Raw genomic sequence first — 16401 nt, forward strand, 5'->3', positions numbered from 1 at the left:
TTAAAAAAAAAAGCATATAACAGATTCCCAACTCCTGTGCCCATGTAATGGCACAAATGACCAGCTAGGAGTGATTATGTATGTACCCAAGTTTCCAATTTTTTGTGCAATTTAGACCAACAATGAAACAACACCATTCTTTGCATACTCAAAATATAATATTCTGTTTTTAACAACTTGCCAACCAGTTCACACATATATGGTGGGCTTTAACGCCTGGCCTCCTCATATATGCATCCACTGGTCCCAGCACAGTGGCTGAACTGTTACCGATGATCTATGATTGTGAGTCAATGACAGGCTCCACATCATGTGATTGCTATGACTGGTGGTCACAACAATCACATGATTAGGAGCCCCTATCATTAATATAGCTTTAAAGGGATGGTGGCAATAAATTAGCAAGAAAACAATGCAAACACATTTATTTTTTGTTACAAAAGAGGTCTTTAAGCAACAAATTTATTTTAAGCTACAAAAGCTATCATACAAAAAAATTGGGTTTGTTTACTAAAGGGAGAAGGCTATTCACTTAGAAAGGTGAATGTTCACTTTTCAAATTGTATGTTAGTTAATAATTGAAGTTGTTTTCACAAGGAATACCCAATCATATGCTAGAAAAAAAATATTTTTTTAATTTACCTTACACATAATTGGGAAATCAATGTGAACACAGCTTCACCTTATTCACTAACATTCACTAGGTGCACAAGCTCTACTCCTTTAGTAAATCACCCTCAGCATCTTTCAAAATGAATGATAATAATAAATAAAGAGAATGTCATGAAACTTACCGGCACAGATACTTCATGGTTACTCTTCAGTTTTCCCAATATAGTATAGCCATCTACATTAATTTTTCCTCTGGGAACCAGCTTGAATGACTCCACTTTGATGCAGTCAATGTAAAGGGTAAGTCTAGACTTCTCCACACTGAAGAGAACTTTGTGGAACTTGGTGTCAAACAAGAAGGGGAGCTGGTTAAAGGTGATTGTGTTCAACTTTCCATCCGTTCCTTTATAAGAGAACTCAAGAGCTTTTTTGGGGCCATTGAAATTAATTGAAGCTTGCTGCCTCCCTTCTGAGTCCACAATTTGCCAGATAGTCCAGTATTTGTTCTTTGAGCTGTCTTTCATCCGGAAAGTAAACATAAAGGAATATTCTTCTGGCAGTCCGCTAACATAGATGTGCCTATGGGATAAAATGTTGGACACTATACCAGTTAATCAGTAAACAAATTATATGAAGTGAATACCTACGGTACTATTAGGGTTTGCTGTATATAAGAAACACACTTCAAATGCCAGCCAGCAGATTTCCATTTACTTCAATGGTGAAGTTTGGGTGACTGAGATTGCATTTTAACCAGCTTTGCATTGTGTTTCTCTGGAAGCAGCACATTGAGATGTGTTTAATTAAAAAAGGAAGCCTTTTGCTGTGTTTAGCATTCATGTTAATACATTTCAGCACTGCTGTGCTTGAATAAAAAAGCCAGTATTTAATACCAATGCTCCTGTACACAAGGCCTTAAGCCTTATTTACATGTGCGGCACAGGAGCAGTAAAAACAGGCAGTAGATCCGCATTTTTGCCCCCGATCGCACACCTAAAACCTAACATGGAGGCTGTTCAGGTGGTGCTTTGCTTTGTGGCACACCCTATAACGCATTTCATGTTTGGCAGACAGTGCCGCTTGCCAAAAATATTAGTTGAAGTCTACCATCTTGTCTTGAATTGTATTGTGATTGTAATGTCTTCCTTATATTGTAAAGCGCTGCGCAAACTTTTGGCGCTATATAAATCCTGTATAATAATAATAAAGTCAATGGGACCAGGGTGCAACCGCGTGCCAACCACTTGGCATGAAGCTGTGATGCAGTTTTGCAATGTAAATTCCCCCTTATGATAAAAACAAATTAGCATTCATCAGGTAGCAGTATCACCATCTGAATGCCTGCAAACCACGCTATCAAAAGTGATCCACCGCCAATCACATTTCAGAGGGCAGTACATTTCCACTGCGTGTGTAGATGAGGCCTTAGATGGGATAAAGTTATTTTTTATTGGATATAATACTTGGTCCATCTACACAGAAATTAATACCTGAATCATTTGACTGTATTCTGGTTATATAACAAATATAAATATAAACTGTTTGTACCCTAAATAGTCTTTTAAATCACTTAATTCCAGGCAATCTATTTTTTCAAGATACACTATGACTATGGTATCTGTAACTTAATAGTAAACTCTCCATAAGAATATGTGTAGAAGGCACTCCAGAGAGATGAGAAAGGGAGGCTCACAGCAATGTCCCAGGGACAGGAAGTGGGATGATATGTCCTCAATGCTGACAAATACAGCAATAAACCATGATGGAGAGTCATCTACATTCCCACTGTACCCAAAACCTAAAAATAAATTTTCACTGGAATTATTTTCATTCCTTCTTAACTAAAACATTATCAAAAGACAAATATTGGATACATGATAGTGTATAAATGTAATGTGTCAACAACTATGCTATCTGCTTGTTTCAAATACATCCCATTATATACATTTAAAAGGAAACCAGAATGTAAGGGTTGATTGTGGTAACTTTCAAAATCCCCTATTCTAAACCTACACTATTGCCATGCGCTGCTTACACTGATTTCCTCTATCATAACACCTAAAACAAATATAATTCCTGCTGAAATCAGGAAAGCTGGGATATTGTTGAGCAAAGCAGTGTAGCCCGCCATGGGAAGCAGTATTGCTCTACAGTGTAGATTAAAGACTACATTAGAGTATCTTTGTAGTAGCAGACTGGCATTGTGGTAGCACTGAACTACATATAATTTACTAATGCTTCAAATGGATTTAAGCTTTATGTTCTTAATAGAGGACTCCTTTAAATCAGAGAGAAAGAAGACACTGCTGGCTAATAGCTATATTTTTATACAAATAAAATCTTTGATTTGAATAAAATCCGTAATAGACCAGGCAACATCTTACTATTTACTTCCCATTCCAATATAATCTTGAAAGACGCAAGAGGCATCTCGTTCAAGTATTTAAATTGCGAAAACCAGAATACATGTATTATGAATGTAAATGGTTGGTTTAAGTAAAACTGTGACTTTGACAACTGTACCAGCAGCAGAAAACTAGGACCCACTGCAGATGTATGTCTCACAAGATGTTTCAGCACCATCATATATGAACAGCGCCAGTACACATCTGTATATTGCCAAATTTGTCACTAGATGGCGCTCGTTCCCAATAAATTGAAATCTATTTAACCCATGAATACACACCATTCCAGCTGTGGATGCATTGTTGCAATGTATGTTTTGTTTTGCAAGCCAACCATGTTTTCATTTATCTCTATATGAGCAAAATATATTTTATATAACCAAAGTGGTCCGATTAGTAACCAAGATACTGAGACCAAAACCACTGTACTAATTAGATGTACATAATCGATCGTGCCACCCAATTAACAAATAGTTGTCCAGGGACTTCTGCTTGTTTTGCACCGCACATCTTTCCCTAATGTGTCTTCTACCAGTTCTAAAGCTAATTAATGAGAATTATACTATAAATGAAAATACACACCTTGTCAAAATTCTGAAGTCAACATTGGGCCCCAGCTGGTAGGCTACTTGATAGGGAGAAGTACCCACCACTGACTGAATAGCCCCGACAGAGGCAGCTTTGTCTATTTGGAACTTGGAAATCAGATCAAAGCCTAGAACAGGAAATAAGAAACTCATGTTTATGGTGTAAGAGATAAACAACTATTAATGACTTGCATCTGCACAGGCTTTGATGGTCGTTTGTCTTTACATCGAAGCAAACACAAAGCTAAAAAAAACTGGGCAATCATTAAGCAGCCTTTACTATCACATCTTACAGAACACAGGGATGGAAATGACACAATTAATTAAATAAATAGGCTAAGGAAGTGTCCTTTCAAAATACCTATAGTCTTCTGACATAAACTCTTCAGCACGAAAATATTTACTCTTTACTTACCAGGAAGGTCATCCTGTCCACCATTAAGGGGTGGGCATTTGTGCTGTATGTTGTTGAATTTTAGATTGAAAGGGAATCCTAAAACAAGACATTGGTTTATATTAGAAGTAAGCTTTAATATCAGGGTACAATCGCATATGATATTCTAGTTTTTCTGAAAGTCACAAATGTAAGTTTAGTAAAACTAATTTGAATGACCCAAATGTAAACTGAATGCAAAAAAATATTATATATACTTTACATAGAAATGAATGTTAGCTATTTTTATGGGCTGCAAATAAGAGATCATTGTTTTATGCATTACAGTTAAAATTAGTCTGAAATGTGTAATCAATTCCATATGTTGCCTACAGTAGGGATGCCTGGCCAACTCAAAACAAGCCACACTGTATATGCATTCTTTTACCCCGAGGGCATAGTAATCACAGTAGTTATACAGTAATCTGATTGCCACCACATCCATTACAGCAGGAGTGTTGAGCATAGGCCATTATGGGCGAGAGCCATCATCATTCAGCTGCGGTTTATTTACATTTACAAGAAGTAGAGTGGGGAGATCAAATGAGGGACCACCTTAATCTAAACACTCAGTGGTCTGCTTGTCTGAAAGCAGCTGCTGTGAGCAGGAAAAATAAACATTTTCTTTACAAACGGGCTCAATATGACCCAAAAGCAGCTTGGAAAATGTTCCTAAAGTCTGCTTTGAGTAAAGGCTGGAGTTGTGGCCTCTGGACAGAGCACCCAGTCCTGCACAGAGAGCTCTTTCTACACAGTGACCCAGGCTGTACAGTTCTTTCCTTTAAATAACATTCCCCCTGCAAAAACACCTTTCAGTCCTAATGCAGCATGTACTGTATCTGCAATTACAGCTACCTGGCTGCCTGCCAACCTTAAAGGATCAAAGGGCAATTCATGCCAGGTCTAGTGAGCTCCACCTTGTAGGATGACTCTGGATAAAGCACAGAGTACCCTGTGCCTGAGAATCTAAGAGGCAGCAGCATAAGAAGCAGTGAGTTACATTGCAATGCACTTTTACATACATCATTGCCCAATGCTATCCGCACAATGCTGCTAGTTCTACACAGTGGCGTAACAACCGGGGGTGCGGGGGGGTCACTTGCCCCGGGCGCAGGACTGAGGGGGGGCGCCGTCACGACCCCCGCTAAACGAAGCCATGGCTCCCTCTCCCTGACACATTCTACAGCAGATCCATCTGTGTTATCTACTCTTACTCACAAGTCACTTCATTCACTTACTTGTATAATGTTCTATGGTAGCAGATACCAAGGGTCCCAGGAAGCTGATCAGGTACAAGGCAAGTGGAGCTTTCCTGTTGAAACAAACTTTGTTAAGTATACATTGATGTGTACAAAGTAATAAATGCATGGCAGACAAAGTGTAGAAGTGTCCCATCCACAGTGTTTGTCCTATAGCTCTCAGCGCAGGTGCTGACAGCTAAAGATGTCCCAGGTTCAATTCACAGACATGTGCCATAAGTTGAACTTCCCTCCTCCACAATAGTTCAATTCTTGCTCTTACCAGATGTCCTTCATGATTCCTTTTTCCTTGGCATTAGATCCCTGGTATCCCTAGGCACTAGTCTTTTTCACAGGCAATCTAATTATTTATAGGGTGTATCATTTTCTAGAATTTGGGCTACCAATCAGGAGAGGACTGCTTAGCTTGGGACTCCACCCCATCCAGCTATTTGCATGTTTATACTGTGGCTGTGTGTGTGGATGGGCTGCTGTTGGAGGGGGCTCACTGAGGGGTCTGACATGAAGCGTCAGTGAAAGGTGGGCACACTGAGCATTACACAAGAGATCTGTACCAGAGAGCTTCATACGATGTACTGGATGTCATTATCCTATAATGATTAAGGGTTTTTCTTCTCTATACATTAAGCGTGTGATTATTGACAGAGTGCATTTCTCAATCAGGGTCTAATCCACTCAAGTTAACAGTTTGCAGATATACTCTATTGTGAAATCCTGAGAAACCTTTTCTTAAAGTGTAAGTAGCAGTAAGGATGTACAATAGTGTAAGTAACCCATAGCAACCAATTAGGTTGCACTTTAATTTGGTCGCATGAATTAAGGAATTAATTCTGATTGGTTCTTGTAGATTTTTACTGAACACACTTGTAATTGTTTTTCATTTGTAATAATACCTACAGATAATGTTTCCTTATTGCAGTAGTAGGCAACCTCAGTACTCCAGCTGTTGTGGAACCATGAGGCATTGCAAGACTTTTACAGCCACAGACATGACTCCCAGAGGCAGAGGTGTAATGGGATTTGTAGTTTCACCAGAGCTGGAGTGCTGGGGTTGCCTGACCCTGCCTTAATGAATTTCTGAAGAAACAGCTCTACCCTAAAGTGACACTGAACTCAGTTGTAAAGTAGCCACTGTTCCAAGCTCTATCCTGTAATGGACTATAATCTCAATACAAATTAGAATGGGATGCACTGATACCGATACCAGTATCAATATCAGTGCAGATACTCGACATTTTCACGAGTACTCATACTCATGAAAATGCCCAAATACTAAAAGCCAATAGCAGCCCTTTACATTTTAAATAGATTTGGCTGCCGTACGTGGACACCACAGCGGCCTTGCGGGGACCTCGCAGTGGCTGTTTACAGTACAGGCCGGTCGCACATCTCTTCCTCCTCTTCCTTCCCGCTGCCCGCACAGCCATGGTAAACCCGGCACAGCTCTGGTGAGATCCACACCCGCCTGCACAGCGCAGGTGAGATCCGCATAGCCCTGGTGAGGTCCGTACCCACCCACATAGCCCTGAAGAGACTCGCACCTGCCCGTTCAGCCCTAGTGATACCCGCACACACAGCCCTGGTGAGACCCGCACCCACCAGTACAGCCCTAGTGAGACCCGCACCCACCAGTACAGCCCTAGTGAGACCCGCACCCACACGCAGCCCTGGTGAGACCTGCACGCTGTCCTGCTGAGAATGCAAAAGTTTTGGTGAGAACGCACACAGCCCTGGTGAGACCTGCATGCAGCCCTGGTGAGACAGCACAGACCTGGTGAGACCGAATGTAGCCCTGGTGAGAACGCACAGCCCTGGTGAGACAGCACACAGCCCCGGTGAGACCCACACAGCCCTGCTGAGACTGCAGCCAGCCCTGGTGAGACCACGAACAGCCCTGGTGAGACCACACACAGCCCTGGTGGGACCCACACACAGCCCTGGTGAAATCGCGCACATCCCTGATGAGAGCGCACACAGCCCTTGTGAGACCGCACACAGCCCTAGTGAGACCGCACACAGCCCTAGTGAGACCGCATTTAGTCCTGGTGAGACCTCACAGACCTGGTGAGATGCCGCACGCAGCCCTGGTGGGACCCACACAGTCCTGGTGAGTCCGAATGTAGCCCTGGTGAGAATGCACAGCCCTGGTGAGACCGCACACAGCCCCGGTGAGACCCGCACAGCCCTGCTGAGACTGCAGCCAGCCCTGGTGAGACCACGAACAACCCTGGTGAGACCACACACAGCCCTGGGAGACCACATGCAGTCCTGGTGGGACCCACACAAAGCCCTGGTGAGATCGCCCACATCCCTGATGAGAGCGCACACAGCCCTGGTGAGGCCGCACAACCCTAGTGAGATTGCACAGCCCTGTTGAGACCAGATGCAGCCATGGTGAGACCGCACGCAGCCCTGGTGAGACCGCACGCAGCCCTGGTGAGACCGCATCCAGCCCTGGTGAGACCGCATCCAGCCCTGGTGAGACCGCACACAGCACTGGTGAGACCCACGTAGCCCCGGTGAGACCCCAAACATTCTCCTGAGACCCTGCACACCCATAGTGAGACTACACACAGCACTGGTGAAACCATGTACACCCCTGGTGAGACTGTGCACAGCCCTGGTAAGTCCCCACTCAGCCCTGGCCAGAACCCACACAGGCTCCTGAGACTGCACACAGCCCTGGTGAACAACACACAGTATGTAGCTTCATATTATTCTGCATAGCTGTATAATGTATTGCTGGGATTTGTAGTTCTATATAGCTGATAGTATTCTGCATTGCTGTATAATGTATTGCTGGGATTTGTAGTCCTCCATAGGTGGTGCCATTATACATTGTTGTATAATGTATTGCTGGTATTTGTAGTCCTCTATAGCTGGTGGTATGCTGCATTGCTGTATAATGTATTGCTTGGATTTGTAGTCCCTCTATAGCTTGGAGACAAGGCCAAAACTACCAGAGGTGCAGGGCCCTGTCACTTCACCACTGTCCTTAAATCGTTAGTCTGTATTGTTTTAGAAAAAAATGTTCCATGACACTAAATAAAAGGCAATTGTTAATTGGTATCAGCGAGCATTTGAGGAAAAGTATCGGTACTCGTCATAAAACAAAGGTATCGGTGCATCCCTACAAATTAGTAAACTAAATGTAATATTGTAGTGCATCACAGGAGTGAGCTTGGAGCAACACACACAGGGATCATGGGGGTACAAAAGTAGCCACCCTCCAAAAGGAAGGACAGTGTCAGCACCAATTCAGAGATGATTTAGATGATTTGAGGATCTACAGCTGAGTGATACACTAATAAGATACATTTGTGTTAATAGTTAAGGTACCTAAATGTACTTTTAAGCTTTAACTGGAGTTTAGTGTGAGCTTCATCTCTTGCCACTGAGAGATTTAACCACTTACTACCAGCCTCCTCATTAGGCTAGAGCTATATGGAAGAATTTAGGTAGCTAAATTTGCCAGTGATCAATCATTAGGTGTAGTCATTGTTTGGTAAACAGAAAGAACAAGTAGCTCCCTGTGGAGAAAGTTACACAAGTAGCATGTAGTTGCAGCTTTTAGTGATCAATTGCACATGATTAGAGTATTGTGTGAACTTGTAGGCAGCACTTTGGTGCTGGGGTTAGCACAAGTGCTGGGATGAGTGCCCAGGGTGAAAATGCCAAACTGTGCCCAAACTGTGGAACATGTAATGGGGATAATAGTAGCATGCATAGTGCGCCATGCTGAAATGTATGTAGCATATGAGATTAAGAGTGGAGCACTCTCTGCCCCACAGTAAGCCGACAAAAAATGTGTTTAGTTTAGTTTTGTTTCGGATGTTTTGTTATTTTGTTTTCTGGGATTTGGGTCTGAAAGTCCATTCGTTTCGGCATTCGGATTCGGATGAATCCAAATTTTGTTAATTTCTGATGAGGTAAATGATCATTACGAACTAAGATTTGTCGCAGAAAAGTGGCATTATATGTTTACTTTGTTTCTTTTTACTTCCTGACACCACAAGCAAACAAAAAACAAAACAGTGTGCTCCCCCCCCCCCCCAATTCATACCAGACCTTTAAGGTCTGGTAGGAATGTTATGGGGGACCCCAATGTAAAAAAAAGGAGAAGTTTGGGAAGAGTATAACATATTCTTCCCAATACTTAGAGCTGGCATGGGACACTGCAGCTGTCATACACCAGCTCTAAGACTGATAGCTGACCGATCATATGACAGCTGATCAGTCAGTACTGAGTCTCTTCTCACAGCAAAGTCCAGTGACTGCAAGTCAGTGTCACTGCCCCCACATGGATTTCCCTCTATGTTCCTCCAGTGCTGGCTGGAACTACAGGATAGAGAAGGGGTGCATGCGGCCCCATTCTCCTGCCGGCTAGCTTCCCTGGGCGATAGATGGATGTAAGCAGCCAGGACAATAGCTAGACTGCTATTGGCTATTTTAATTTGAAAATAGCCAATAGCATACTGGCTATTGAAACATCACATACTGAGCAGAGGAGTGGACCTGAGAGATAAAGATGTCGATCAGTGGGTATTTGAAATAGACGGGGGGACCGTGAGTGGGTGGGTCGGTGAGTAGTTGAGTCTGCGCCCTAGGCGGCTGCCTAGTTTGTCTAGTGACAGCACCGGCCCTGGTCACAGAAGTAGATTAGTAAATGTACTCTTGTGATCTAAAATAGAAGTATAGCCGAAAAAAAGGTTGGATATACTTCTCTCTTTTTACAAGGGTCTCACAGTAATGTATTGTCCTTGGTTTTTCCGCTGGAGCCAGTTACTTCAAGTCAAAGGCAATTCGATATTTCAAGAGGATAAAATGTGTACAGTTTGCGGCTATGCATTTCAATTGTCAATAGATGGAAAAGTTCCAACCCTATATGCTCTCATATTAATGTAACAAATGTGCTTTATATGCTCAAGTATAGTCTTCCAGCAAAGGTGTACTTTAGAGTCCCCCAGAGGGGCTAATATACTAACTGCAATAAACACGCTTTTACAGTCATTCTTCACCGAGCAGCTGGGATCTGAATTTGAACAAAAAAATAAACTTTGTTTCAAATCATTTAATATGCATAAAAACATAAAAACAAACATCCTACCGAGGAACTAATGTTCTGAACACAAAACCGATAGTGACTTTATTAACATTGTTTCGAGAAAAGATAATTGTATATAAAGTGCTTTAACAGAACAGCAGAACAAAATTGCATTGTATATTATTTACTTTAATTATATTTTGTAAAGCATATAAATATTTGATGAAACACGATTCATTTTTTATTTATGGAAACAATATTTTGTTTTTGTTTTTTGGAAAGAGTGGGGGAAAGGTTATAATAATGTCTATCAGATTTTGAAATGCTTTGAAATGCTGTCGATATCTGCAACTAAAGAAGCAGAAGCACTACACTTCACATGTGCCGCTGGTGAGATTCCACACGTGCGAACAGCCAAGGCCAGCAGCAGAAGCTGTCAGATTGGTACTCTGTACGAATCAATGGCCAGTGCTGCCACCCTTCCGAGTGGACACGCGGGAATAGAGCCTCTAACTGAAAGTTCTCTCTCAGGTCCGCCCCTCTGCCTAACAACAAATAGAAAAAAGTATTGACTTGAACTGTGCTTTAATGTACAAGTTTAGTCTAGTAAGTATAACCAATTAACACAGTCGATGCATTTTTTTGTCCTTGGGCAATGATGCTAATAAGGATTCTAGCACACCTGGGACCCTGAAAATGACTACAACCTCAACTACATCAACTTATACATATCACAACAGGGGAAACCTGTAGTGCTTATTCTCTAGACTAAATGAGGAAGAAGAGTTAGAACTAGATATCAGACACAGTGCTGCAGATGGATGCAGTATCCTGCCTATATGTACCTGAAATGTGCCAATCACAGGACTGCCTGAACAGAAATACAAGTAGGCAAAACAGTTTACATGTGATTTTCCTGCCATAAAGCTCATTCCTAGTATAGGGTGACAACTCTCTGCCCCTGCCTCCTTTTGTACTCTTCTTTTTGTGTTTGGATTTCAAATGAGTGCTTAGTAGCTTATGCTTGTGAAATTTCTTTGCTATGCTAGGTTTGTGAAATTTCTTTTAGTGGAAGTAAAGTGTACATTATAAAAAATAGCTGACAGGCAGTTTTGTTTTAGCAGAAGAGACTTACGCAGTCTCTTCTGCTAAAAAATATGCTACCTGCCTGCCTTTTTTTTTGTGCACTGAGCCATGCAAGCACAGCTCAACCAAGATGTAACTCCTGGCCAAAGACACCGAACCTGTGCTCACATAGGGTTACTTCATATCTGCCAGCCAATCAAGATGCCAAAGACACCGAACCTGTGCTCACATGGGAGTTACTTCCTACCGGCCAGCCAATCAAGAGGCCAAAGACACCGAACCTGTGCTCACATGGGAGTTACCTCATACTTAATAGCCAATCAAGAGGCCAAAGACACCGAACCTGGAAGAAGATGGCAGTGCCGGCGATGGAGGGAAGAGCGGACAATGCGACAGACGCGCATATTACAATACGCCTAGGTGTGAATGGGGCCAGAGGATAAACTGAAGAGGATACGCCTTAAACTGGCAATTAGACATGTGCATTCGGATTCGGACGAACCTGCAAATCAACGTTTTTCGTTTTGATTTGTTTTGTGTGGAAACAAATTTTTTAGTTGTGCACATGTCTACATCAGTAGAATTTCTTTTGATTAAAAAAATGTTTTCAGATTTTCTAATATTTATTGTGGTCAAATTAATGATCATTTTCGACCATAGTGACCAAAAAAATCAAAGTTGCTGGACGGAATATCTTTATTGAACCAGTGAATGTGGTTTTAGTTTTGGAAACTCCATTCATTTCAAAATCGAATGTTAAAATCAAGCAAAATTTCAAACGACACTCGTCAAGTATCTCTGATGGCATTATCAAATGTTCTGATGAGATTTTTTTTTTGTATGAACATTTGTACAAAAATCTACCAATGCATACCAAGCTTTAGGAAGTATCTAATTAAAATTAAATTCTTGTTACAGCAGATGCCTGACACTTGGCTTTTATCTCAATCAGAGCTGTATTTAGACATCAAACTGCCCTAGGCATTCCTGAAACATGATTTGTGCAAAGCTCCGCCCCTTATGTTATGTGATTATTTACGCGCTAATCGCTTTATTTACACATGCCTGCCTAAGGTGTAAATTACAATCACTATTGCTTTATTAACCCTGAGTCCAGCTTATACCTTAAGGGATTTCCCTCTGAACATAACTCAAGCCTTGTTGAAGGGGGATGGTGTGAACCCCGAAATGCGTTGGCTTTTTGATGCTGTTTTTCTACCAATAAAAGACACTTTGGACTCCTCAACGTCTAGTGCCGCTCCTGTTCTTTGGTCCAACGGACTTCTCCAAGGCCCCTCCTCCAGTCTGTGGTTCTCCCAGTGTCATTCCTACATTTACATTGTCACATTTGTAATTTCTGTGTTTGTGAATGGGTACCCGGGGTAGTTAAATCCGATTGTTATTGCACTGTAAACACTATGGACAAATCTGACAGCTAGCAATGTTAGCTGTGACATCGGCCCATAGAAAATGCCGATCATGATTCCCGCATACTATAGACAAGTCTGACGGGTATTCTATCAGATCAGGCAATTTGTCACATCAGCCGATGCGCATGGGCAGTAACCAGGTTTTCATTGACACAGCTGATCGCACGTCACCAGACGTGATGACATTGGCTGATCAGACAAATTGGTCCTTCCAGCGATGGAATGTCCCTCTGCATCCTCACATCCTATACACTGTATTGGATGTGATGACTCACAGGACCTTAGACTTGCAGAGTGGAGGGGGAGCGAGGATGCAGGAACCAGTCTTAAAGCCAGCCAGAGGTTCAGGTGAATATATCTTTGTTATGTTAATCCCTAGACAAAAATGAGCATTTAACCCTTGCAATGCAGGGGTAACCCCACTGCAATGGTTAAGATTATTTCTGCCCGGAGTCCTTCTTTAAATATTATTATATTTTAGAAGTATGAATCATATGTTTATAGGATGATGTCTCATGCTTCCATTATAATCGATTTGCACATAAATAATTATTGTGTAGTGTCTTATTGCCCTGTACTCTGAGCAATCACTTATTTGATAACATTTCTTAAAAACTATCACCCTTCGGCTTGTCAATGTAGGCAGATGACAGTGGTGTAACAACCGCCATTGCAACCCAGGCGGCCGCTATGGGCCCGGGCACAGAGGGGCCTGACCAGGGTATCCCTCTGATGCCGTGTGGGCCGCTATGGCATATCAGGGTGCTGGCTGTCACTGACACAGCTCCGCAGCGGCTGTGTCAGTGACAGACAGCCGCTGCGGCAGAAGAGGCCGGTTACACCGGTGTTCGATCGAGTTCTCGCAGCGCCGCAGTGAAGAAGGAGGTGGGGCCCACCTAAGAGCAACACCGCCTCCTCTTGCATCACTGGCCAGCGACCTAAGAGCAGGTGGGGCCAGTGATGTAAGAGGAGGCGGGCGCGTCGATAGAAGGAGGTGGGGCCCGGGGACGGAAGATGAGGCAGGGCCCGGCGACCACGGAGCTGACAGGTAAGGTGTGCAGCCAATCTGAGACCCTGCAGAGCCCACTTTAGAGAGTCTATGGTGGGCTCTGCAGGGTCACTCTCAGGTGGGCTCTGCAAGTGGCATAACTAGCAATCACGGGGCCCCATACAAAATTTTGCTATGGGGCCCTGTGATTTCTAGTTACGCCCCTGGCAGATGGTTAAACAACTACAAAATAAAAAGAAAGGGACATCCATTAGTTCAAGCCTTATACATTTTAAAGTTTTGTTTTCATAATATACACAGTTTCCAGCATTTACCTAGTAATATGTATTAATACCTGCGTTCATTATCATGTATATTAAAAATAGCCAAGACATACACATGTAACTTTTCCCATTCCCCTTTTTAGGTTTCTGGCTGTGAAAATACCACTGCTGTCAACACATTTCTCAGCCACAATCTACTAAACGTTCTTTGTTCTCTGTGCTTTGAGGTTTGGCTTGTGAAAATGATGGCACTATGTAAGACCAATTCCCTTTCCTTCCTGTAAACCTAAAGAAAACATATTTTACATGCGTAAGAGAAGCATTGCAAACAGAGCAGTTTGCGAAGATTCTAGATTCCAGTCTCATAAAGAGGGAGAACATTCTCCTCAAGGATTTACCATAAAAAGTAAATGATGCACCTACTGCAACATACATGTCTATTTGGAGTAAACCAAAAGTGACATGAAAGCTTCTAAGGTACCGAGTATTTTTAAGTGACTGTAACACCTTTCCTATGGGGTGCAGAGAGAACACTGAATCCCGGGACAGCGTGGTATGCAAAATGTAACCAGTCAAATAGTAGAATAGGACCCTGCTGCTCTCTCCTGTGTCTCTCTATTATCACAGTTAAAGAAGAACTCTTGGCAAATTTTTTTCTTAACCTTTGCAGTGGGGCTACCCCCAGACTGTAAGAGTTAGATGCTAATTTTGTCTAGGTACAAAAATAACAAAGTTATGCTCACCTGAACCTTTCGAAGGACCAGTCTAAGAGCCAGCCAGATCTGAGGATTGGGTGAGTATAACTTTTTTTTTAAATTTCAGCACCTAGACGAAAACAAAACTTAGCCCTTGCCGAGCAGGGGTAGCCCCACTGTAAAGGTTTGCCTAGTGCAGAACTCCAGCATTTTTTGTTTTATTAACCCTTGCAGTGGGGCTACCCCTGCACTGCAAGGGTTAAGTGCTCGCACTTAACCCTTGCAGTGACGGGGTAGCCCCACTGTAAGGGCTAAGAAGAGTTTTGCCTGGAGTTATTTTTTACAGCAGATTTTCTCTATTAACCCAGTTGCAGTGGGGCTACTCCCGAATTGCAATTGCTTGTTGGTGTCTAGGTGCTAAAATTTAAAAAAGTTATAATCACCCAAAGTTTAAAGCTGGCCAGCTGTCACAGCACTCCCTACAGCCTGTCCCTGGAATGTTCCTCAGCGTCCTCATGTCTATGCTCAGTGAAGCAGTTAACCCTTGCAGTGGAGTTCTGCTTTAAGCTAGCTGAAATTTGCCTAATAAATTGGAATGCTCCTCAGCGTCCTCATGTTTATTGCAAGCCCCCCCCCCTGTGTGATAGCAATTAAAGTTTAAAAAAAACAGTTTTAAAAATAATAAAAAACATTGTTTAAAGTCCCCCACCCCCGCGAGCACGCTTGTCTTCACCTAAACATGTGTCGGGTGCACCTACGTACGAAAACGCTGCACACACCAGAGTGAGAGCAATAATTCTAGGGCCAATGTTTATGTGTATCTCTAAACTGATAACCTGTAGGGGCTTATAAATCTTTGTCTATAGACTTTTTGGGGTACTGAATTTTGTTGCAGTTTCACAGATGCAAACAATTTTTAACCTGGGCATGTTGGGTATTTATTTACTTGTTGTAAACTCAGATTTTATATTTTACAAGGTTTTGGGGCACTAAATTTAAGTTAAGTGCATTTTTCACTACATTTTTGGGTTTGATAATTAGTTGCGCTAATGTCGTGCAACACAAAAATTTGCAACTGCCACCATTTTATTCTACAGGGTCTTGGCTTTCAGAACATATATAATGTTTAGGGGTTTTAAGTAATTTTCAGGCCTAAAATGTGGATTGTAACATGTAAACAAAAAATGAAAAAAAGGCCTTGGTCCTTAAGGGGTTAAATCCATCAGCCTGTATTTACTTCAATTCAGTTAAATGCATCAGCCTGCATATACTTCGATCATCAAACCATGTGCTACCAAAATATGTGTGTGACATACTGTACTTCCCCTTATACATGATTGGGTATTTAAAGTGAACACATATATCCAACTTATTTACTAACATTCATTCTGCAATTCTGCTGTTTGTGAACATGCACTATGGTAAGTGAAGAGTCTATACTCTTTTAGTAAATCAACTACTATGAGACTGCTGACTTACTGCAACAATGTACTTTCAAGGTCAGGTAGATTCATCGGAACCAGTTTACTAAAGGAATTTAATTTGCATGAGGATTCACTTTATGTGTTCAACCGCTAT

General features: G+C 42.1%; 1 protein-coding gene across 1 annotated transcript in view; it reads right to left on the bottom strand.

Annotated features, from left to right (window-relative positions):
* Positions 1 to 5572, bottom strand: part of COL9A1 (collagen type IX alpha 1 chain) — a 125631-nt gene extending 120059 nt beyond the window's left edge. Inside the window, exons 1-5 of the mRNA XM_018564831.1 lie at positions 5559 to 5572; positions 5276 to 5349; positions 4020 to 4097; positions 3600 to 3732; positions 795 to 1191 (exon numbers count right to left, since the gene is read on the bottom strand). Coding sequence (XP_018420333.1) covers positions 795 to 1191; positions 3600 to 3732; positions 4020 to 4097; positions 5276 to 5349; positions 5559 to 5572 — 696 coding nt within the window. The remainder of the gene's footprint in view (positions 1 to 794; positions 1192 to 3599; positions 3733 to 4019; positions 4098 to 5275; positions 5350 to 5558) is intronic.
* Between the last annotated feature and the right edge of the window lie 10829 nt (positions 5573 to 16401).

Source organism: Nanorana parkeri, unplaced genomic scaffold, assembly GCF_000935625.1.
Source record: "Nanorana parkeri isolate BGI_ZX_2015 unplaced genomic scaffold, ASM93562v1 scaffold785, whole genome shotgun sequence".
Taxonomy (NCBI): domain Eukaryota; kingdom Metazoa; phylum Chordata; class Amphibia; order Anura; family Dicroglossidae; genus Nanorana; species Nanorana parkeri.